Source organism: Mus musculus, chromosome 1 (genome assembly GCF_000001635.26).
Source record: "Mus musculus strain C57BL/6J chromosome 1, GRCm38.p6 C57BL/6J".
NCBI lineage: Eukaryota > Metazoa > Chordata > Mammalia > Rodentia > Muridae > Mus > Mus musculus.
Genome location: NC_000067.6, coordinates 93,235,796 through 93,260,864, shown reverse-complemented (window position 1 = coordinate 93,260,864; position 25,069 = coordinate 93,235,796). Strand labels below are relative to the sequence as shown.

The 25,069-nt window shown below is 49.1% G+C and overlaps 1 protein-coding gene across 11 annotated transcripts in view; it reads right to left on the bottom strand.

The window, feature by feature from the left end:
• The window catches only part of Sned1 (sushi, nidogen and EGF-like domains 1), a 65,270-nt gene extending 40,201 nt beyond the window's left edge, over positions 1-25,069 (bottom strand). For 3 of the 11 annotated variants that reach the window (XR_003954305.1, XM_006529319.4, XM_017319510.2), the window contains exons 1-4: positions 24,664-25,047; positions 4,313-4,600; positions 1,759-1,899; positions 1,058-1,220 (exon numbers count right to left, since the gene is read on the bottom strand). Coding sequence is in view for 4 of the 11 variants with exons in the window: in XM_006529319.4 (XP_006529382.1) it covers positions 1,058-1,220; positions 1,759-1,899; positions 4,313-4,600; positions 24,664-24,876 (805 nt within the window). In the remaining 7 variants the exon portion in view is untranslated. Of the gene's footprint in view, positions 1-1,057; positions 1,221-1,758; positions 1,900-4,312; positions 4,601-24,663 lie in introns of all 11 variants that reach the window. The other 8 variants (XR_003954306.1, XR_387153.4, XM_006529317.3 and 5 more) reach the window with 5 other exon arrangements.

Sequence of the window (25,069 nt, the reverse complement as noted above, 5' to 3'; positions counted from 1 at the left end):
GTGCTCCGTAATGGGATGGCACTTCATCCTCTCTTCTGAGAGTCCCCTTCCACCTGAGCTGATGTAGCTTGAAAAGCAAGGTTTGCCTACAATTGTACCTTGATTCTCATCAGAACCTAACACTCTGGCCTTTGAAAGGGACACCCCCCCCCCCAGCCCACACCACAAGCAGCGCCTGCAGGACCACTTCAGATGCTATGGCCCAGAGTCCTGATGTCAGAGCTGATTGCTGGCCAGGAGAGGGGTTGGGGCTACCCTGGGATTCTACCCTTGTTGCTCTGGGGCTGGGATGGCACTGAGTTCCGCTTTGGCTTCCCAGGCTGGCCTGCTATGTGCAGTCAGGTGGATCTCAGTACCCAGCATGCCGGGGTGTGTTCCAGATTCTCCCTCCCCAGTACTACACACCCTCATCTCCCCTTCACCAGACAGTCTCCCTGACTCTCAGTGGCTCTGTGTGCTCTCCCAGCTGAGTTCTCTTTAGGGGATTCAGTGCTGGGGAAAGGCACCCTGTTCTGTGGCCTCATTCACATGAGCAACACGTTTGTAGGGTGGGTCCCAGCAGCAGCCTGTCTTTAATGCAGGTTTAGGAGGGTTTGTGATGAGGGGATCTCCTAATTGGCAGGTCAGCCAGCCAATGCCTGGCATCTCTGCATTGTGGGCAGGGTGCTTCAGGGTGTGGTACCTTCTAGAGGAGCCATGACAGTAGAGCTAGGGTTCCTGAGTGGGCACACGACTAGTGTGGGCTACTGGGGTCATCTACCTGCTTGTGCTACTAGACCACCAGGACTATAAAATGCTCTGGCTTGTCACCAACATCAGGGCTATGGATGTCCCTGTCCCCTCAACCCCCACCCCAGATGGAGGCAGGGGTGGGATGTGGCAACCCTGCTTTGTTCCTCTCTCCAGAACACCCAGGTCACTTGAGGTATGGGACGGGATGGGCTGTGGGGCAGGGGTGTGTGTGGGGATTTAGTGAGGTGGGGTATAGGTTCTAACCCCTCTGCCCCACCCCTACTGCCACAGGGTTCCTCAACCCTCCCCTCCCTGAGCCTCTTACTTGTATGGCCGCAGCCCCCCACGCGCACCTGGGCATCATCGATTCTAAACGCCCAGCGGCCGGGCACGCCCACGTTGGTGGTGGTCTCCACCTCAGCCATGTCTGCTGTGCGCGACCCGGGGATGTTGAAGTAGCGGTGCCCATCACCTGCGTTGAAACCTGCCTGGGGGTGGGGCAGAGAGGGAGGCAGGTCTCCTTACAGTCACTGAGTCCTCTCTCAGGATGGCCAAGTCAACGAAGGTGGAGAGATGGCGTTGTAAGCAGATGACACTACAGATGTTGGGGCCTGCTGACTTTAGCATCCTCTCAGACAAGTGTGGTACTGGAGGTCCTCCCTAGCTTCCAGCACTCACCACTTAGCATTTAGGCCTCGCTTAGGGCCCAGGAGAAGTGCTAATCCAGGGGAAAGTTGGGGCAGGAAGTGAATGGAAGTACACAGTATAGGGGTAGGCACATTTGGGACTGAGACCTTTATGGGAGAGGAAGGGGTAAAGGCAGCAGGGTCTACTTTGTGGTTCCAGGCACTGAGAGGCCCGAGGGACACAGACTCACTGTGGCTGCCACACACTGACCTCTGCATAGGTCTGGAAGGGAGCAGGTATCTGGCACAGTAAAGGTCTGCCTACCTCTCCTGCCCAAGTCACCTTGGCAGGAGGGGCAGGGGCCCCTGAACACTGGGCACCAAGTCTACCCAGGCTTACCTGGGCTGCAATGCCTCCCAAGCCATCAGTGTCACCCCCGCTGCTGGCGTGTGTGCCGGTAGTCCACAAGATGGACTCATAGTTGAAGATGGTGAAGGAGAATCGGCCATCGGTGATGAGTACAGTTTGGAATGTGTTAACCTGCCAAGATATGGGGCTAGCTGTGACTGGCTGCACTTCCTGCCCCATATCAGAGCCCCCTTTATCCCTCAAATGGACAGCCAAGCAAGGCAGGACCATGATGGCTTTGTTTATTTCTACAGCCTGCTGCACATCGATCCCACTGTAAAGGGTCAGGGACAGAACACCTGGAGCAGACACTGTCCCCAGCCTCAAGGGGCTCCTACAAGGCTGGGGTGCAGATGCCTAGTGGGCACTCATTCAGCAAACCCCCAAAGTCTGTGTGGTAAGAACAAAAACAAGGAGAAAAAGTGGCTTTTAATGTTAGGTTTGATGGTTTTCCTACCCTTTGACTCCATGAACGCCCCTGAGAAGTTTACCCTGAGAGAGTTTCAGATTGGGGTGAAGAAATGACCTTGGGACACAAGGGAAACTGAAGGAGAGCATCATGCCAAACTTCACACCACACATGGAAGCAAATCCCAAATCTGGTGTCGTTTTTAAAACCAAAACCATGGAAGTCCTAGAAGAAAACACCGGGCAGTTCTCATTGCATTGCAGAGAAGGACTTCTGCCATGTATTAACAGCAAAGACCAAGAGAGAGATCAATACATTTACAGACAAAAAAAATAAGTACTTATAATACATGGCAGACAAGACCACTGATGTCCTTTATATCCAGAAGAACTGGGAACAATAAAAAAAAGGATCAAAAATCAAAAGCATTAAGAAAGGCTGGCATACGGTGTGAATAAGAACATTATCACACAGTGCAGTAGCAATGATACTAGAAAAATGTCCGGCATCTGTAGAAACCGAAGATATCTGAGTATAAAAGGAGCATACCTTGCTTTGCCTGCAGGGGTAACAAAGAGGGAAAATGATAGTGTACTTATATGGGGTGCAGAAAACAGGCACCTCCAAATGGACACCTGTGAGATACCCTGAGAGGACAGTAAATTGCTCTGGGGATGTGTGTGTCACAGCAGGATCTCAAGTAGCCGTTCAGTCAGGCATTAGGAGTACATGGGCCTATGTCAGAGTCTAAGCTTGTTTCAATCATTGGAAAGCTGAGCAGGAAAACAGGAATCATTCTTATACAAAATGCAGCAGGAGAGACAGCAAGCAGATAAATGCTTTGTGTGGGTGGCCGGAAGGGGTGATAGTCAGCAAAGGCCAGTGGTGGGGCTGTGGAGATACACAAAGTGTCTGCATCCACATGGTGTTGAGAGGCTCCAACAGGTGCTGCCTGGCTATGCTGTACTTCTGAGCATGTCCTGCTGCCTGCTGCCTTTGTTAGGGGCTTGTATAAACCCCACAGTGTGGGCTTGTCTTGTTGGTTCTGTTCAGGGTTGATACTTGAGACACTGGCTGCCACCCAGTAGGTGTCCTCAGAGAAGGCCTTATTTTGTGAATAAACAGCTTGGAAAGGCCACTTGCGCCCCAGGGCCTCTTTCCATGTGGCTTAGCTCCCAGAGTAGCCTATGCATAGTAAGTGCTGGAAAATACCTGTCTGGGTGGGCAACACCAGCCAAGCACACCCACCAAAGGCACAAAGGGCTCAGCCACTCCATCTGAGAGCAGCGAAACAGCAGCCAGGTATGGAGGCACATAGCTGTGGACCCAACACCCCGGAAGGCTGAGCTGAGAGGACCAGGAATTGAAGGCCATTCACAGCTACATAGTGGGGTTGAAGCCGGCCTGGGTTGCATGATACCCTACTCAAACAAACAAAAACAAAACCAAAACAAAACAAAAAACCAAAAGCAAACTCAACAAAGGCAGGGCTGGTGGTTCAGCTGTACCAGTGCTTCCTATCCAAGTGTGAAGAAATGAATTTGAATATTTGGCACTAGTAAAAATTGGAACATGGCTGCCCATAAGCCTGTAACCCCAGTGGGATGGGGGGGGGGGGTGAGGGCAGGACAACTGCTTGGATTTTGTTGGCTGCTAGACTAACTCAAAGAGCCTGTCTAGATGATTTAAGAAGTGACACAGAACAGGACACCCAGGACATACCACACATGCACATACACATGTGAACAAAGCAAACTTATAAGAACCAACCAACCAAAAACCATTCCACTAATTAATAAAAAAATGAACAAACCCCGCTCCCTAGAACAGACCCTCCCCAGCCCTGCCCCACCCAGGAACTGCTAGAGCACCAAGCCATTCCAGCAGGATCAGGATCCTTCCTAGCACCATGGTCCCTGTGCAGCCCCCACAGGAGAACTGCTGGGCTGGGCTTCCCTGCTTCACAGAGGCAGGAAGGGTGAGGTTCTGTCCTCCATGCTGGCCCTGTGATTTCAGAAGTGCCAGGAGCCTGAGCCCAGAGCTGTTCTTGGGTGTAGGCCACCTGTACCTGGCTTGCCTTGGCAGGCTCCCAACCACACAGCCTCCCTCCCAGGCCACACAGCCACCTGGACTCACGGGGGAAGAGCTGCTGCCTCCAAAGAAGGTCACACGGTACCAGGTCGCAACAAAAACCCAGGTAGCAGAGAAGTCCGGGAGCTCAGGAAAGTACCGTCTGATGTCCTCCGTGGCTCTGTTCAGCATGGCTGGGTCGGTGGCCTCCCGGTAGTAGACATCACCTGCACGCCGGTTGTCTACATCTGCCCAGAAGGCTGCTACCACACAGCGGTCTTTGGCGATGGGGAAGGCCACGGGGGTGAACTGAGAAACTTCCTTCAGGAAGGAGATGATCCCATTATTGTTCACCTGTTAGGCAGAAAGCCAGGAAGCGGATGTACCAGGCTCTGCAGAAGGTGGTCACCCCAGTGGCATCTCAGCTGCCTCACCCCCTAGCATCTTCTTAGTGATCCAGCTCAGGCAGTCATTTCAGGCTGGTTGAGAGCCCCTGACCCCTGAAATGGGACCACGTTCTTGCCTCTTATGCAGCTCCAGGCTCTGAGCTGTGTACTACACCACTGGCTTAGTTGCTACCTACGCTACACTCTGGCCAGGGGCCTTGAGAGGGTGGGTCAGCGTTCCCACATTGTGCCAAGTTTGGGATAGAAAACAGGTGGCTCAGGGATAGGCGTGGCTGTGATGGCCAAGTTGAGAAGAGTGTGCTTGGGTCTCCAGGCAGGCAGGAGGCTCTGGCCCTGACTCCGAAATGCACTAGCCATGCAATCGAGAGATGGTTTAGCCTACCCCGCTGTGTTCCAGTTTTCTTACCTATAAGACCTGGCTAATACCATCTGCCATGTATTATATCTTTAAGTCAAAGGCAGGGTGTTTGGTGCAGCTGTGGGGTAGAGCTCTCATGAGCGACAACAATGCCCTCATGAAGGAAACCCAAATGCTGCCTTCTGCCAGGTGAGGACACAGCCAGAAGACTCCAGTTTCTGAGCCAGAACGCAGACCTCAGCAGTTATGGAATCCGGTAGTGTGGTAGACTTCTCAGCCTCAAGAACTGTTAAGTCCTGTGGCTTATACGTTGCCCAGTAGAAGGCATCTTGTCACAGGTGGACTGTCTCTAGCTCTGACCTCACAGGGCACTAGGGTTTCAGTTTTGGAAGATACGAAGAGTTGTTTGGATGGCTGTGGTAGCCATAGGGAGGAGTTAAGGGCTGGAGTGAATGTGCGTTATTGGCACTAGCACAGTCGTGCCTGGCCCCCAGTGCCTCAGACCCATGACAGAGGCAAATCCTGCCTTGGGTCTGAGTACAAATGTTGACAGTGTGTGCAGAAAATGTCCACCATAGCTTTCTCCTCTAGATATTTATAGTCTGAAGAGTGCTCCCCTATGGGTAGTGCTCCTCCCAAGATTAGCTAAGCCTCCTTGTTCAGCAGGACACAGTAACCTCAACTCCCTGTCCAACTATAAATTAGACTTGCGGAGCTTCCAGGGTGGGGCACCAGATAACCCAAGCCACATAATCTCTTATGTGTATCTCTGGGTCTGTCCTTTCTTCAATCCCATGTTGTCCCTAGTCAGGGTTGTGGGACCCACTCCATGAAAGAACATGACCACTGGCAACGATTAACACAGCTATTAAATGCACGTTAGCACTACAGAACTGTTCATACCTAAAATCAAAGACATATGTATTTCATTACAATAAAAAACTGGGAGGAAAGGGTCACGGCAAAAAAGTCTCTATGGTGGTTATAAAAGGTTTCCCAAAAGGCAAAACATAATGAGCAATCAAATGCATATAACAAACTAACAGGATAGATTGTGAAATGGACTTGATGCACATACAGAAAAGTGGTGAACTGACACCAGAAGGCAGGTGGGTTAAGCCACTGTGTGGAACAGGGACAACATGGTGGAGTGGCTAGAACACAGGTGAGAGACACAGCACCAGCACAGTAAGGACACAGCATTGGGGACTCTTCCGGGATTGACTGGGACATGTAGCTGCACCTCCAGTAACCTCAGGGACTAAAAGCCACACTGAGCCAGTGTGGGAAAAGTAGAAAGCCAACTGCAGGAAGTCACTCTGAAAGAAGAGAGCTGACAGGCCACAGTCAGGAGCCATTCAGGTGCCCATGGCTGATTTTTTTTTTAAAGCTTAATCTCATTTATTATTTAAAGGTTCCTTTTTTTTAAAAAGATTTATTTCATGTGTGTGAGTATACTGTAGCTGTCTTCAGACTCATAGGAAGAGGGCTTCAGATCCCATTACAGATGGTTGTGAGCCACATTGTGGTTGCTGGAAATTCAACTCAGGAAGAGCAGTCAGTACTCTTAACTGCTGAGCCATCTCACCAGCCCCTCATCTCATTTATTATTATTACTATTATTATATTTTAAATTCCAACCACAGTTTCCCCCTCCCTCCTCTTCTCCCAGTTCTCCTACCTCACCCCTGTCCATCTTCCCTCTCTCCCAGATCCACCCCTCTTCCATTTCCCATCAGGAAAAGTCATCTTCCCTCATATTAAGCCTGGACAAGGCAACCCAGTATGAGGAAAGGGTCCCACAAGCCAGCAAAAGAGTCAGAGACAGCCCCTGCTCTCACCATTAGGAGCCCCACAAGAAAACCAAGCCACACAGCTGTAACATATGTGCAGGAGGTGTAAGGCACGCTCTCTGGTTAACAGTTCAGTCTCTGTGAGCCCCTGCAAGCTCAAGTTAGTTGATTCTGTGGATTTTCTTATGGTGTCCTTAACTCCTCTGGCTCCTACAATCTCTCCTCCCCCTCTCCTGAAGGATTCCCCAAGCTCTGCCTGACGTTCAGCTGTGGATCTCTACATGACATTTGAATTTTCATGGAAGCAGAGACCAGTGGCACTTTAAGTCTTCAGTGTGCCAGGAGACAGCAGTGCCAACATAAAGACCTAGGCTCAGAGGAGATACTGAAGCTAAATGAAAATGATTTACACAGGCAGTAATAAATGCATACATAGACATGCTCAAAGAGATTGAGAGATTGAGTTAACCTCAAGTTGACAGGAAATGCAAAGATGCAAAGTCAGAGAGAGAGAGAGAGAGAGAGAGAGAGAGAGAGAGAGGAGAGAAAAGAGAAGAGAGAGAAGAGAGGAGAGGAGGGGAGGGGAGGGGAAGGGAGGGGAGGGGAGGGGAGAGAAGAGAGAAGTTAGAGTATACATTCAAGTGGACAAGGACCAAAAGGGACACTACAGCTCATGGAACAGTGTAAGAAGATCTACAAATTAAAACTCAAGACAATAAAAGCATTCAGCCTGGGTGGGAAAGGCATCAAAATGAAGTGTCCTCCTGTCACTGCATGTTCCAAGGGGCAGTAAAGGAACAGCAGAGCTTTTGAATGAGCTCCGATATGTTAAAGGTTGGAGGGTACTATCTGGAGAGTCGTTGAGACCGCAGAAGCAGCACACCCTTGACAGAGAGGTGAGATGCATTAGTTAAAATACCCAAAATATGGTGGGAAACAGTAAGCACAGAACAGGCAGTGTAAGTGTTGCAGGTTTGATGGGAAAGGCTCCCTACAGAAGCTGTGCTCCAGCTGCAGGGAAGTTTCCCTAGTGCAGGTGTGAGTGTAACAAAGTCCGCCCCCTCTGGGGATGGTTTCCCCAGTGAGAGTGTTACTGCCCTGTTCTGGGAGGGGTGGGGGGTTGGGAGACTGGGGGTGGGGTAGGTTCCCCCAGTAAAAGCTCTGCTCTGGCAAAAGTGTTACAGCTGTTCCCTGAAAGATATTCTGGCAGTTAGGAGCCAAGGAATACCACAAGTTCATTGCACAACAAATCTCACACAAGAGTTAGGAGGGAAAACCCAGGAGGGCGGCTGCCTCTGCCCGTGAGAAGCAGCAGAGAACTGGAAGGAACTCAGGGTTTATATAGGGTTTCTTGTGGAGGGTGGGTCAGTTTTCCAGGGCAGCCTGCCATTGAAGGGATTATGTGGCTCAATCTTTAGGGCAAACTCAGGGATTGGTGGGATATTTTTTTTTTTTTTTAACTTCTGGGGCAGAGTCTGGCTGCTCTCTGGCCTCAGGCCATTAGAGAATGACCATTTAGGGCCCTTAGGGGCATCTTGGGGTAGGACCTGATCACTTCCCCACCTTGAGGGTCTGGAAGGCAATTACAGCTCTCTTAGCCTTGTATGGCCTAGCTGCTAGACCTCCTCAGGCAGGGCCAGGTCACTTGCAAGCATTGAGGGTATACAATATTTGCAAAGGTTACAAAGTTTCCCTACAGAGGCAGGGAAAGCCTTCTCTGCTGCTGGAGTTGGTGTAGCTAGTGGACAGACAGAACAAACAGTAAGGCAATGGAGAGGAATCGCCCGTTAATCAGCCAGAACAAACAGCACAAGATACAGATGCACACACCTGTACAATACACAGTAAGGTAAAATGAACTAAAGGTTCTGGTTTGAAGATAAACCGTCTAAATGCCAACCAAAGCAAAGCTGGCATGGCTGTATTATCATCAGATAAAGTAGACCATGAGGCCACACGGATCCCTAGAGGTAAACATCATTTGACAATGACCAGGCAGATGGAGTGGCGTCACACCTCAGCATTCCTAATGGAACCTCAGCAGATGAGAGGGTGACAAATGGACATAGGTCACTTCATGACCATGGTGGGACATTTCAGAATATTCACTGGTAAAATGTTAGGGCAAGAACATGTGGGCAGAGGAGGTAGCCTGGTCAGGGAAGCATCCACTCTGGCCCAGCCTTGGTTTTTCGCTGCAAGCAAGAATGCCAGTCCCTGTCGGCTATCGGCAAGGCCATTTCCTTGGATTGTGTTTGCAGAGCTCAGCTGTGAGGGATGAAATAGTGTCCTCTTGGGGATGAAGAGCAGGCTTACAATAAAAGCCAGGCTCCTAAGCTAAGAGCAAACCCACGATGTGTGGGGCATCTACTTGGGCCTTCATGATGTCCCCAGACACGTAGTAAATAGGCAGACAGAAGAACTCTCTGTGTGAGGGTCACATGACCCGACCTGGATGGACAGCTGCTGGGCAGCATCATGTGTGTAGTTGTCTGAGTCTGGCAGTGTGTGCATGGGATACGTTTCTCATTGTCAGCAAGTTGTGATTTTGTAAGGCGTATGAGGCATGGCTTATATTAGAAACAAATTAGCTTAATGTACTACTAAACCAACTTTCATGAAATTTATAAACTTGAAAACTGAAGGAGAAAATCCCCAGTACATAAGTAAATGCTGGGTCTGGCCATGAGTATCTATAATCCCAGAGACAGGCAGACCCCAGGAGCTCACTGCCAGCCAGCCTCGCAGGGAAGGCAAGCCCCCTGTTTTGGGCTCTCTCATTTCTCTGACTCTGCACTGGGACTGCTGGGCGTGGAGGCCTCATGGAAAGTTTTTGTTTCTCATTTTTATTTGTTTATTTTGTATTTTTTAGTTATCCCTTTTATTTAACATTAGAATGTAATTACAACATTCCTCCCCCTTTACTCCAAACCCTCCTATGTTCCTCTCCCTGTTCTCTTCCAAACTGATGGCTTCTTTTTCTCATTAATTGTTACATGAATATATGTACATACATAAGTATAAAAACGGCATGGTACTGGTATAACGACAGAAAAGTAGACAAATGGAATAGAATTGAAGACCCAGAAATGAACCCACATATCTATGGTCACTTGATCACAAGGGAGCTAAAACCATCCAGTGGAAGAAAGACAGCATTTTCAACAAATGGTGCTGGCACAACTGGTTGTTATCATGTAGAAGAATGCAAATTGATCCATTCCTATCTCCTTGTACTAAGGTCAAATCTAAGTGGATCAAGGAGCTCCACATAAAACCAGAGACAATGAAACTTATAGAGGAGAAAGTGGGGAAAAGCCTCGAAGATATCGGCACAGGGGAAAAATTCCTGAATAGAACAGCAATGGCTTGTGCTGTAAGATCGAGAATTGACAAATGGGACCTCATGAAACTGCAAAGCTTTTGTAAGGCAAAAGACACCGTCAATAAGACAAAAAGGCCACCAACAGGTTGGGAAAGGATTTTTACCTATCCTAAATCAGATAGAGGACTAATATCCAATATATATAAAGAACTCAAGAAGGTGGACTCCAGAAAATCAAATAACCCCATTAAAAAAATGCGGCTCAGAGCTAAACAAAGAATTCTTACCTGAGGAATACCTAATGGCTGAGAAACACCTGAAAAAATGTTCAGCATCCTTAATCATCAGGGAAATGAAAATCAAAACAACCCTGAGATTCCATCTCATACCAGTCAGAATGGCTAAGATAAAAAATTCAGGTGACAGCAGATGCTGGCGAGGATGTGGAGAAAGAGGAATACTCCTCCACTGTTGGTGGGATTGCAAGCTTATACAACCACTCTGGAAATCAGTCTGGCGGTTTCTCAGAAAATTGGACATGGTACTACTGGAGGATCCAGCAATACCTCTCCTGGGCATATATCCAGAAGATGTTCCAACTAGTAAGAAAGAAACATGCTCCACTGTGTTCATAGCAGCCTTATTTATAATAGCCAGAAGCTGGAAAGAACCCAGATGCCCCTCAACAGAGGAATGGATACAAAAAAATGTGGTACATTTACACAATGGAGTACTACTCAGCTATTAAAAAGAATGAATTTATGAAATTCCTAGGCAAATGGTTGGACCTGGAGGGCATCATCCTGAGTGAGGTAACCCAATCACAAAAGAACTCAAATGATATGTACTCACTGATAAGTGGATATTAGCCCAGAAACTTAGAATACCCAAGATATAAGTTACAATTTGCAAAACACATGAAACTCAAGAAGAACGAAGACCAAAGTGTGGACACTTTGCCCCTTCTTAGAATTGGGAACAAAACACCCATGGAAGGAGTTACATAGACAAAGTTTGGAGCTGAGACAAAAGGATGGACCATCTAGATACTGCCATATCCAGGGATCCATCCCATAATCAGCTTCCAAACGCTGACACCATTGCATACACTAGCAAGATTGTGCTGATAGGACCCTGATATAGCTGTCTCTAGTGAGACTACGCCGGGGCCTAGCAAACACATAAATTGATGCTCACAGTCAGCTATTGGATGGATCACAGGGCCCCCAATGGAGGAGCTAGAGAAAATACCCAAGGAGCTAAAGGGAACTGCAACCCTATAGGTGGAACAATATGAACTAAGCAGTACCCCAGAGCTCGTGTCTCTAGCTGCATATGTATCAAAAGATGGCCTAGTCGGCCATCACTGGAAAGAGAGGCCCATTGGACTTGCAAACTTTATATGCCCCAGTACAGGGGAACGCCAGGGCCAAAAAGTGGGAGTGGGTGAGTAGGGGAGTGGGGGTGGGGGGAGGGTGTGGGGGACTTTTGGGATAGCATTGGAAATGTAAATGAGGAAAATACCTAATTAAAAAAAGATATCAATCAATCAGTAGATCAATCAATAAATACTCAGATACAACCTGCTCAGTCTGCCGAATGTTACTTGTATGTATGATCTCGGGCTGATCATTTGGCATTGGATGCCCAGCTGGCAGCCATGTGCTCTTCCATGGGGGAGACGTTCTGCTCTCCACACTCCTCAGTTGACTTCAGTTCTTTGTATAGGGCCAAGGCCTCGTCAGCTTTCCCCATCACAGCAAACGTCTGTTAGAGAATGTCTTCTAGCTTATGGTCCCCAAATGCTCTTGGTTTTTCGTGTGTGTGTATGTGTGTGTGTACATGCATGTGCACGTGTGTCAGCACCTGAAGAGGCCAGACAAGAACACTGGCTTTCTCCCTATATTGCCCTCCACCTTATGTTTTGAAAACATGTATTTAGTTATTTGTGGGTGTGATGGGGGTAGCTACATGTATATGGCCTATGTGTAGAGGCCAGCGAACAACTTATGGGGGCAGATTCTCCCCTTCTATGATACGGGTTGGATGAACGCAAGTCATCGGGCTCACCAGCACATGCCTTTACCACCAAGCACACCCAGATGCATGTCCACACAGTATGCACTACCCCCCATTATTCCCCCCCCCCAGGAATATTCAGCTGTAGAAGATCTCCCATTTGCAACCACATGGCTGAACCTGGATGATACCATGATAAGTGGAGTAAGCCAGGCACAGAAAGACAAATACCACATGGCCTCACATGTAAAATCTAAAAACACTAAACTCACAGAACAGGGAGTAGAGGTCTGGCTATAAGACATGCAGAGTTGGGGGTGGGGCTGGGTACCAAGAGGCAGCTGGAATGGCATTTTAGTCTTCAGGCATTAGTTATATAATGCTCTAGTTCAATGGTGTTAGTTGCATTAGAAATACAGTATCACTTGCTTAATATTAGATCACCTTCCACCTGTGGTAAACACTCGTGAAGCACATTATTTTTTTACCATAGCTGTCATTCCCAGTGGACACATAATCACTGCATTGCATAAAATTCGAATAAATATACTTATGTAATTTTGTTAATTTTACTTTTAGCTGGGAAATTTAACTAAAAATAAACTCAGAAGAACCAGTGTCTACCACTGTAAAACACGTAAACGTCTCATAGTCTATTCCGACAGTCACACAGCATTGACAAGGAGTAGACAGGACCATCGGGAACTGGGTAACCAGATGTGGTTACCCTGTGGAAACAGTGAAGGAAAGAAGATGGTGCCTCTTTGTGGATAGAGAGAGGCTGTGGACAGGCCTCAAGATATGTGGTTAGAGCCAGAGTGACATGCAGGGGCTGGCCAGGAGGGACTGCCCAGAGGTGGGGTGCAGAGTAGAATGGATAGCCCTCAGCCTCTTCTGGAAGCAAAGAGCAGCAGGATCTGCATTACACTCGCTTGTTCTTGGTACACACAAGTCAAGAATCCCTTTTGACCGTGTTTTAGAGAAAAAATGTAAGGACTAAAAGTCACAGATGGCAAAGGCAACTCTGGCTAAGAGGGGTCAGCGTGTTTGGGGTGGGACTTGGGCTACAGATGGAGATGTGCCACCTATAGTGGGGTCCTGCTGCACGGCCCATCCCCACAGCCACCCGGGCATTAGCCACTCACAGCTCCCTGCGTTTCCCTGCTTGCCTTAGAGTGTGAGGTGTACCCTGTGTACAGAAGAGGCCTCTGGCCTTTGAGGTCTCCTCTGCTGCACCCCACACTGCTGCTGCTCTTCTTCTCAGGGTTGGGTAGGAGTGGGCCCAGAGCTGGGGGAGAGTCCAGGAAGGAGGCAGAACAAGCCATCCCTGTTCCCATGCCAGAGCAGGGCAATGCCAGGACCACAGCAAAGCAGGTATGGGGGCCCAGATGCTGGTTTGGCTCCCTCCCTTTCCTGGGCAGAGCTTCACTGGCTTCCTTCCTCCAGATGGGATGTGTGAGTTTTCTTGTGGAGGTGAGCAATGGCAAGGCCCAGGCTAGAGGCCCTGACAGAAGTTGCATCTTGCCAGATGTCATTTATCATAGCTTTCCTGTACTTGCAACACCACTTTGCAAAGCATGCAGGATGGCATGGCAAACAAGGAGAAGGAATGAGACCCAAGTGACTGACTGATACCTCCCCTCTCCCCCTCCCCAGAACTGGGATGCCAGGCATTCCTAGACAAGTAACTGTTTGATCCTTGTCCTGGCTTTAGAGGCGACATCCAGTCAGCTACCCAGCCACTGGCTCCTCAGAAACCTGATCATGAGCCCAGATGTTGTACTAAGAGGGGCTGTACCTGCAGAAATGCTGAATTACCACCACCACCACCACCACCACCACCACCAACAACAACAACAACAACAAAAGCCTGCCACCTTGGGCAAGAAGGGAAGACACTGATCTCTAAGGATCTGCAGGCTGAAGATGCTGCATGCCCAGTCTTGGTTCCAGAGTTGTAGACTTCCCTGGCCCTTTCCTGAAAGTTAGGCATGCAGGCCCTTCCTGTGGCCACTCCCAGGCCTCCTCTGGGACCAGCAGTTCTTGGGCCAGTTCAGGAACACTGTCTTCTCTTCAGGCTGAGCACCTGTTGCAGAGATAAACAAGGCCGCCACCTGGATGTCACAGTCCAGGGTGAGTGATAGGGGTTCCAGTAAGGGACCCTTCAGGATGACTGTTGGTAAAGTCTGCAGTGCACAGAGGAGAGGATAGACAATCCCTGCTTCCCAGAGATAACCTCTCCTCCTCGACTGTAGCTAGCCTTGCCAGGACCAGGCTGTGGAGGAGCAAGCTAAGATTCCTGGTCAGCTGACCAGCTGCCTTGGAAGGCCAAGATGGTAGCAGTGACTGTGGTCACAGAGGGAGGTAGAGGAGGTTGGATCATCCTGGATAGTGTGGGACTGCCTACATGCCTGCCTGCCCATACTCTCCTGTCACCACCCTCCCTTACTTCCCCCTTCTTGCTCCTGCAGGAAGGCAGCCCTGGCTGGAGGAAGCAGAGAGGCAGGGCTGTTGGCATTTCCGACTTGTTTGAAGTCAGGAATGCCTGAAGACCAAGTGCTATGTGACCTGAGCTTGGGCCAACTGCCCTGGAGCCTGGGGCCAGAGGCTGCTCTGAGCAGAGGCTCTGGCCTACAGCAGAGATTGCTCTAGGCATGCAAACCTCAGATAGGCTCAGTCCCAGCTTGGACTTCTCTATCCAGACCCAGATGGCAAAGCTCTTCCGACCCCAGGCTTTCTACACTTGTTTTGAGGGCTGTAGGCATGTCTTTCATTTCCTGTCAGCTTTCTGCGCAATTAGGAATCCTCTTACAGGCAGGATCGGGGCTGGTGTCCTGGGCAGGGCTTCTGTGTGAGCATCCTTTATCCTCGGCCCTAGAGGGCTTTCCCAGCAAAGCACCTTGGTACAGAGACAGCCATCATGGAGCTGTATGCGTGGTTGTGGAAGGGACAAGAGTCACTAGGGGCAGTCAGGATACATCCCAGAGATCATTTGGGCTGTGTTCCATGCTCAGGTTGGGAGGGTTGCATCCTCACTCTTGCTGTCTCTCTAGAGTAAGCTAGATTTCTGGTATGTTGTCCTTGATCTGAGCCCGTGACGAAGTATGGCCAGTGGTGCTCTTATCTGTCTCCAGATGTCTCTGAATTGTCCTATGTAAATGGAGCTGTTGCTTCCCTTCTAGCACACCTGAGCTGGTGCTGCTTAAGTGCTATGTTCAGCAGGGCCAGAATGAAGCCATCTGGACATTTCCCACCAGTGAGTAATGACTGTTACCTCGCCTTATGTTTAACACCCTTTTTCGTGTTCACCACTGCCTAGGCCACTGCCTCCTGGACTCTCTTGAAACTCTGGGCCTTTAGCCTTCAGGAAGAAGAGCCTCCTTTTGGCTTCCCAGCAGAGCTGCAGCTGCCATGTCAGAGGGAGAATTCCAAGCTTGTGGCCTCCTCCCCACATAGAGCATGGTGTCCTACAAGTTAAACTCCTGGGTACAGTGGTCGCTCCTCTGGGATCTCATCCCGGTTCTCATCCCCAGTGGGCCTCTAAGGCTCTTGTGCCTGCTCTACTTCCCATCCTGCCATCCAGTACAGGTAACAGATAATCTTTGTCTCAGGGGCCTGAGAGGCTAGCTATGTCTGACTCTTGACAAGCTCTGTATAAGCTCAGAGGACATATAGACTGGGTTGACTTTGGTGTGGAAGTTTAGGGTCAGGGCTCTGCCTAGAAGCATTCTCTCTCTTTGTACTTTGAGACAGGCTGGCAGAACCTTCAGAAGACCTGAGCATGCACTGAGTCTCAAGGGCAAGGGGGCAGGGTAGTGGCTGTATACAGTGGGTGGGTAATTATGGAAGGCTGGGTGAGCAAATAACTTGCCCTGCTTTGTAAAGAAATACACACACACACACACACACACACACACATATGTCAGGCTGGGAAGATGGCTCAGTGTTGCCTCAAAAGCACATGGACGTGAGTTCTATCCTCAGAACCCATATTAAAAAGCCAGGTGTGATGTCATGCTTGTCACCCTAGCATTGGGAGGTAGAGACCAGATTCCTGGGGGCTTGCTGGCCAGGCAGCCTAACTTGCTTGGCCAGCAATGTAGAAGATTTTCATCACCACAAGCACACCAGTAATGTGTTGCATGAAGACATCCTGATGTTCCTGGGTGATAGGGATTTTCAGCTCTATTATCACCCCAGGGGACTATTACTGACATGACTGTAAATGTGTATGTACATTCATTATGCATATATACCCATGCCTGAATTCACTATCACAAACACACAGAGATGTAGGTACTGTAAGCTTAAAATGAACCCATCCAATTCAAACCCAACACAAAACCACATTTTATTTTGTGCTTCCTCCTTTGAATCAGCAGTTGTCATCTCTAACAGTGATGCTCACTGTCCTATTTAGCTTAGTTGTCAAGGTGACACAACCCAGAGTCCTCTGGGAGGAAAGCCTTGATTAAGGAGTTACCTAGCTCAGATAGTTCTGTGGCCATATATGTGGAGGACTGTCTTGATTATAAGTTGATGCAGGAGGGCCCAACCTATTGTGGGCAATACTATACCCAGGCAGGTGGTCCTGGGTTGTATAAGAAAGCCAGCTCAGCATGGGCCCGCAAGCAAGCAAGCCAGAGAGTGACCTAGCCAACATTTCTCCATGGTTCCTGCCCTGATGCCCCTTAATGATGGATTGTGACCTGGAAGTATAAGCTAAATAAATCCTTTCTTCTCAATTGTGTCATCAGTGTATCATCGGAAAAACTGTAACAGAAAGTAACTAGATGCTCACAGATGTCTACTGGTTTGTTAGTTCCAGAGTTACAAACACATTAACTGTGAAAAACAGACATTTGGAAATCAGTATTTGTTTACCTTTTCCTCCCATTTATTTTGCAAGCATGTAGTTAAAGCATTTCACTGAAATTATCTTCTAAAATTAGTACTAAGGCAACTATTATAAATATAAGACACAAATGGAAGGAAAAGAAAAATAAAAGATGCAGAAACAACTAAAATAAAACTTCTGTTGGTTCTACTAGTTCTATTAGTACTATTATTAGTTAAAAATATAAATCAGCTGAGGACTAAAAGATGTCTCAGTGAAGTGCTTGCTGCATATGCATGTGAGCCCTAGAACCATAAAACAGGGCTGAGCACCGAGGCTGGGGGTGAAGAGATGGGTGGGCCCTCGGGTCCCTGGACAGCCAATCTAGCTGAACTGATAAGCTCCAGTCTAATGAGAGACCTTGCTTCAAAAACTAAAGTGAAGAAGGACTGAGGAAGACACACACACACACACACACACACACACACACACACACAAAAGCACACACATACATACACACACATACAAAAGCACACAGACACACACACAAAAGCACACATGCATACACACACAGATATGCATGATCACTTACACATGTGAATATGTACACACAAATGAGTAAAAAGAGCTAAAATAAAAATACATTTAGTCAGGCATGCTGACATGTGTCTGTAATGTTAGCATTGGTGCAGCTGAGGCAAGAGGATTACAAGTTCAAAGTTAGCCTAAGATATATAGTGAGACCCAGTCTTGAAAAATCAAGGGCTAAGGATATACCTAAGTGACAGAACACTTACCTAGCATGCTCAAACCCTGTGTTTAAATCATCAGAATTGAAATCAAAGCAAAGACCACATTTAATGGTACTGCAGGAGGCTGGGCCACTGCAGATCTGACTATCAATGAATCTGAAAACACCCCCAATCGATCAATCTACCTCAAGAATTTGCTATACCACTCTTGGGCATATACCCAAAGACACTTCATCCTACCACAAAGACACTTGCTCAAACATATTCATTGCTGCTATAATCATAAGAGCCAGAAACTGGAAACAACCTAGATGTTCCTCAATAGATGAATAAATGAAGACATCGTGGTATATTTACACAATGTAGTATTACATAGATGTTTAAAAAATGACATCATGAAATTTGTAGGCAAATGGATGAAACCAGAAAAAAAAAAAGTCATCCTGAGTGAGGTATTCCACACCCTCATAACAAGATAGATCTCCTTAGGAAAGGGAAATAGAATAGATAATTATGGATGGATATGGGTGGAGGGCTGGGACAGGAGGTTCGGGTGGGGAAGGGGAGAACAGAGGAAATTGAGGAAGGGAACACGGGGGAGAGACAGCTAGCAGTAAAGAACATTTGAAGGGTTGGACAGACAACCAATATAGGAGAAACATCTCAGAATACACACACATATGAAGGTGATCTAAATGAAATCGCCAAGTAATGGGAGACACAGAGTTCCAACAGGCCTCCAAGACTGGGATTGGGTTACATCTAATTGAGTTGTTGGTCAAAGGGGTCCCATGGGAATCCCCAAACAACTCAGGCTGTTGCCAAGACTATAGGTTGCTTTTCACAAACCGACAGCAGGGTCCCTTTGTGGAAGACACGCACAACTCATTGAACGTGAAGTCAAGATGGTGCCTACATAGAGCCCTCACTCATATATCCCAGTGTCTTTGGTACAGGAAGATATTATGTACCAAGCCACCCACAAACCCTTTGATATGCAGGGAGCACACCTTGGCAAAAGAAAAAAAAAATCTGTGGGAGTGACCATCAAGTATCTGATTTGACTTAAGGCCCACTCCTCAAAAAGGAACCCAAATCTGACACTGCTGGAGTAGCCAAGAGCCAGAGATGAGGTAGCACAGGCACCTAAGGTAAAACCCTATTGTTCTAAATGTTATAGTGATAAAATGACTCCTAACGATACTCTGCTATGCTTTTGAGTATAGCAGGACTTAGAGACCAAGGCAGCATGCACAGGGCCTGCACAGGTCTGCACCTATTCTCTGTGTATGTGTCTTCCAGTTCAGTGTTCTCATGGGACTTGTGAGTGTGTGAGTGGGACTCTGATTCTTATGTCTTCCCTTGGGCTCTCTTCCTTCTGTTTGTCTTGTCTAACTTCAGTGCAATGGGTTTTAAAATTTATCTTATTATATTTTATTTTATTATTATCTCTTAGAAGCCTGTTTTCTAGTGAGAGACAGAAAGGCAGTGGAAATGGAAGGAAGGGGAGGTGGGAAGGGGTGGAGAGAGGAGAATCTATCATCAGGATAGAATATATTAATTACTATGTGAGAAAAGACTCTGCCTTCAATCAAAGTAAGAACAAAAAAAATAAAACAGAAAAGTGAAAACAAGAAAAAGAAACTTTCCAAATCAGGCCGATGAGCCGGCTCAGCAGGTAAGACTGCTTACCCCCAACCTGATAACCTGAATTCCATCCCCGGACTCCACAGTGGAAGGAGAGAACCAACTCCTTCAAAATCGTCCTTTGGCCTTCATGTCTGTGCTATGGTACGTGCCTTTCTCCTCGAGACCATAAGATGTAATTTAAAAAAAAAATACTGCAAATAAAGGTCCCAGCAGCAGCAGCAGCAGCAGCAGCAGCAGTAGCAGCAGCAGCAGCAGCAGCAGAACATTCCAGCGAGCTCTGGGGCATCTGCACACAGTATGACGTGCACACAATGAGTCTTCAAATGAGGGCAGCAACGAACAGAACATTACTTGAGGATAGCTAAGAAGTTTCTCAAATTTCATGAGAATTATCTAACCACAGGCTGTCAGTCTTTATGAACCTTGGACAGAAGAAATACTTTAAAAATGCCACAACAACCCACCTGAGAATTGAACCACTGGAAAAATAGGGACAAAAGGGAAGTTATGGAAGGAGCCAGAGGGAAGAAGACATGTCAGAGCCGGTGGCACCATGAGACAGGTGACAGGCAGGAGAGTCCCTGCGAGAAACTGTGTACATGCACAGCCAGTGGGACACCTTCTTTAAGAATGGAATGTCCAACACAGAATTCCACCTGCACACTGCAGACACAGCTTTTGAAAGGAAGGGAAATCAATACGGTTCTCAGACTAGAGTGCGGGTGCTCAGCAAGTGAGGCCTACAAGGAATGTCCCAGTACTGGAAAAGTGTGAGACAGGGAGCCACTGCTGCTACGGAATGAGGTCTGCAAATGGCAGACCTGGGTAAACAGAAAAGACCATCTAATCTAAAACCTCTCTAAATGACAATCGGCTGTTTACAGCAAAATATTAACAGTGTATTATTTGGGCTTATGACATACGGGAAACTATGGCAACAACATGAAGCGGCATGGGGAAATAGCTGGATGCCATTGTGAGGGCCTGGCTCTGTATTTGAAGGAACAAAGTTCTATTTGAAGACAGAATGTTGGCCGAAGAGGTTCCATATGCTTCCCCCTAACATGACAGGCTAAAGCCGAGGCTATTGGTTACTCTCCATAACCTGGTGGCAAAGGCCTATTGCTGAACACAAAACTTACATGGTTGAACATGGAGAAATTGAGCTGGTGGCTAACGAGGAGCTCCACCCCTGCTGACTAGTACTGGAAGGTACTTTAAATGCTACTGGAAGAGGAAAGAAAACAATTTCACATGTACATAGTAAATCAGGAAGATAAACCCACCATACGGGTAACCATATTCAATGTAAATAAGTATAAAAGCTTCCATCAAAAAGAAGAGATTTTCAGGCCAGATAGGAAATGTCAGCCTCACATCCTTTTGCTCTTACCAGAAAGGAAATAAAGGCCACAGTCATTGTGATGCTGTGACAGTTTTAGAAGTCAGAAGAAGAAGTCGTGTGGGACCTAGCCAGGCTGCTTGTCTGTGCTGTCCCTTTCTACATAAGCCCCTGTCCTGTGGTCCTGGGCCTTTAGGGGCGTCACTTCTTAGTCTTAGGACAAGTGTCAGAGCCATATTCAGAGATGGGTTTTTTTAAAGAGCCAGGCAAGTGTGGGATGGGGAGGAGACAGAGAATCCCATTGATGTTCTCCACCCCAGAGAGTATGTCTGCCAGTAGAGAGGGCAGATGGTAAGGAAGGCCAGGAGCTGGGCATTCAGTGAAGATACAGAAGCCTGGACCATGTTTCAGAGAAACAGGACTTCAGTTTGGGTCCCACTATGGGAGCTCTACTGGCTGGGTTTGTGTCAACTTGACATAAGCTGGAGTTATCACAGAGAAAGGAGCTTCAGGTGAGGAAATGCCTCCATGAGATCCAACTGTAAGGCATTATCTCAATTAGTGATGAAGGGTGGGAGGGCCCATTGTGGGTGATGCCATCCCTGTATGGTAGTCTTGGGTTCTATAAGAAAGCAAGCTGAGCAAGCCAGGGGAAGCAAGCCAGTAAGTAACATCCCTCCATGGCCTCTGCATCAGCTCCTGCTTCCTGACCTGCTTGAGTTCCAGTCCTGACTTCCTTTGGTGATGAACAGCAGTATGGAAATGTAAGCTGAATAAACCCTTTCCTCCTCAACTTGCTTCTTGGTCATGATGTTTGTGCAGGAATAGAAACCCTGACTAAGTCAGGGGCACAGTAAGGTGGTATCTGGACACTCACTCAAACCTGTAGGTTGTTAGTCTGAATCCTCAGAATAAGTTCTCACCTGCACTTCTCACTGCAGTCCCAAGTCTAACCATCACCGTACAGGATGTCTGGCTGCCAGCTCTAGAAAATCCCCACTGATACACAGTGACCTTCTGAGAGACTCAGGATCACGTACAAGCAGGACCTGGCATCAGACAGAGGGAGAAACCACTGTCTGCTCTGCCAGAGCTAAACTGAGGAATGCCAAGGAATATCAAGGTGGGATGCTGATGGAAACACAAGAAGCTGCTCTGGGCCCAGAGTCTGAAGGGCAGAGCCAGAGCTGTTCTCTAAGGGCAGGGAGGCCATCACAGGCTCATTGGATAGTATGGACTCAAGCCTTGCCTCCAGGGTATGAGAACTGATGTTCTGGTCAGCAAGAGTTCAAGTGAGTCTATTAACAGTCTCTTCATTTTGACCCCAGAGTTTTCGGAAAGACCATTATAGTCAGGGGAGATCAGAGGGCATGAGGCTCAGCAAGGCTGGATGGGTCACTTGGAGAATTGCTGGAGTTGACCTTCCAGAGGGCCGTCACCCTGTTCACCCCTTCATCCACTTCAGGTTGGATATACAACTGGAAGACCCATGCTTCCAGCCACTGGACCACCTTAACAGACTCCTGGCCCTTAGAGGAGCCCAGCATCTGGAAGAATATGGCACTCACACGGCACTCCTTTTTCTGACAACTAAGGAACAGAAGCTGACAGGTAGTATGCTGGCCAAGGCCACAGTGGGGGCTCCCAATGCCAACTAAGACAAGACTCAGACCCAGCCGGCCAGCAGGAAAGACTACAGCTTCAGTCTTTCCTGGGAATCTGGCAGTAGTAACATTTCCAGCCAGCAGGTGGTGGGCAGTACCCCACACCCGCCAGGAGCTTCTCCTTACCTGTGCTCAAATGGTGTAAGCAACACCACATGCTCTTAGCAACTCCAGGGCCAGTTACTAGGACACAAGGAAGCAAGCGGCTGAATGCAAGGTCCTTTCTAGATAGGAGCCACCCTCAAGATGGAGCTGTCAGTCTGGGAACAGGTCTGAGCCTCCCTAAGGACATTCTTGTTGGAATGTGGAGTGACACAGAAATATGGGGCATTCATTCTTTCACTCACTATTCCAACAAGCCTACTCTTAGGCAAGCCGTCAAAGCCAGGAGAGCTACTGACGCCCTACCTCACTATGCAGGATGAGGGCCCGAGCAGAGGCATCCGGGGTCCTCTCAGCCTGGGTGGGGCTGGGGACACTCAGCAGACACCCTGCTCCAGACTCATTGCCTCCTTTTCTCCACATAGCCTTGATGTGGCCTGTCACCTATACATGTGCCCTAAGTGCTGTTTCAGGCCAGATGTATGGGCGCGGCTTCTCGGAGAATTCCATTTCCTTTCCCACAGAGCAATGGGAAAGGTGAGGTTCGCTGTGCGCACCATGACCACACCAGCGAGTATTTTCTAAAGAGTATCTACATTTCAGGGAGAGGCTCTGGTAGGGTGTGTATTTCTCTAAGAGCCAGAGGTCGGTTGCTCATGTTAAAAAGGTCAACTAAACATTTTAATAATATTTTCACCTGTGACTTGGAGTGGAAAATCCAAGGCTAGCCAGAATGCTTAAAGAACATTTAGACAGCTCTGTTAGGGTGAGTCTCCACATTCCTAGGATGTACAGGCCTCTTCCTGCTGGGCAGACCCAGAACACAGCTCTTCTTGTCTACTGCCTACTATAAGAAATCTTTGCTCTGCCAAGTCCCAGGGCAGAAGGATTATCAGGGATGTCTTCCCTTTCTTCTCCCTCTATGCCCCTCCATGGTTATAGCACCAGGCACTGCCACCAAGGTGAGGAGGCCATTCTGAGTTGGCACAGGGAAGTCAGCCACCAGGTTGTGACACAGTGGTGGACTGTGTGATGTTTGTCACTGTGGGGTACAGGGTTCTGGAGATGGTGGTGGCGGTGAATAGGCCCCGTGGACAGTGGTGGCCAGGAGGATGGCAATGCAGACCACGTGGCTGGTGATGGAGGCAGTGTTCAAGATGGTAGGGATGACAGTATGGCGGCTGAAGGCAGCAGTGCTTATGGCGGAGGTGAGTGTGCCAGTGGAGGCGGTGATAGTGGATGTGGTGGCACTAATGGCAAAATCATTGGTAGAGCTAATGGTGATTGGTGTTGGATTCGGCAGAGGGTGTGTGAGAAGATGGTGCTTTAACTATAGACTACGTTGGCTCTGGCGTTTCTAAGTGGATTTGAGTAATTCAGGAGGCTCATTTCACTACAGATCATCCCTTTGTGCACAGGTGACTGGCGCAGGGTCAGACCCTGAGAACATGGAGGCTGGCACTCAGGTTCTGCAATCCACTGAGACCTCTCCAGCATTCGTGTCTGGGGCTGGAGTGAGGAATTACCCTTGGGAGCCCTGTTTAGAGGGTCTGATCTTGGTGGCCAACCTCCAGGGGACTAAGATGGGGAGGGGAAGGGGTAAGCCCCTCTACACTGCCCCTAGCTGCCAGCCCTGCCCAGCGCAGGTCTCCTGCAACTAAGCAAATCATGCCCGAATTCCTTCTGGCTGTGGGCCTTGGGTGTTAACTGTGGGTGAGGTTGAAATGGCTTAGAGAGGGCTGAGACCATCACAAGCCAGATACCCCACTAGGGTAACTGTGGCCAGAGGCCATGTGCCTACTACCACATAGCTCACTGTGAAGGAACAGGATCGAAGGCTCCCCACTAGGCACTGGGGGACCCGCAGCTCTGCGGAAGCCTGTCGAACTCTGCCAACGTCCCAAACAGGTCGGGCCTTGAGCAGCAGGGGCGCGCCGCGTTCCGCTGGCCTGGCTGTCGCCTAGGTGCCCTGGCGGTTGCTCGCCCCGCCCTGCCCACGCCTCTCCCGCCAGTCGCTGTCCGGCCTTGGCCGCGGGAGAGAGGAAGCGCTGTCCTCATTCCACCTCTGGCTGCCGCGGTGCCAAGTTGCTGGCGGCGGCAGCGGCAAGAGTTGGGGTGGAGGGCAGCGGCGCCCTCCCCGGAGCCCCCTCGAGCTCGGGGTTACTCACGTAGAGTCCGGAGTGCTCGGCGCCGAAGAACGGAAAGGGCACCGAGAGTGGTTGCAGCCCTGAGCCGCCGTCGTCCTGCTTCGGGGTGACGGTGTCGCCGCGCTTCGTGCCGAACGGGTAGAAGTCGGCGAGGGCCACGGCAGCGCGCACCCCGCGCGTCCCGAGCCCCAGGGCTGCGGCCAGCAGCAGCGCCCAGGCGGCGCCGAGGCGCATCGCCGGGATCTGAGGGCGGGCCACGGGGCTCGGGCAGGTGGCTGCAGTCACCGCACGACCGACTGGCCGCACAGTTCCCTTCCGCTAGCTCGCGTCGCACTCCGGAGACCCGCGCAGCTTAGGAAGGCGTGAGGCACGACTGCGGACCGCCTGCCTAACGCGGGGACCGGGGTTTAAATAGCCTGCCCAGCCG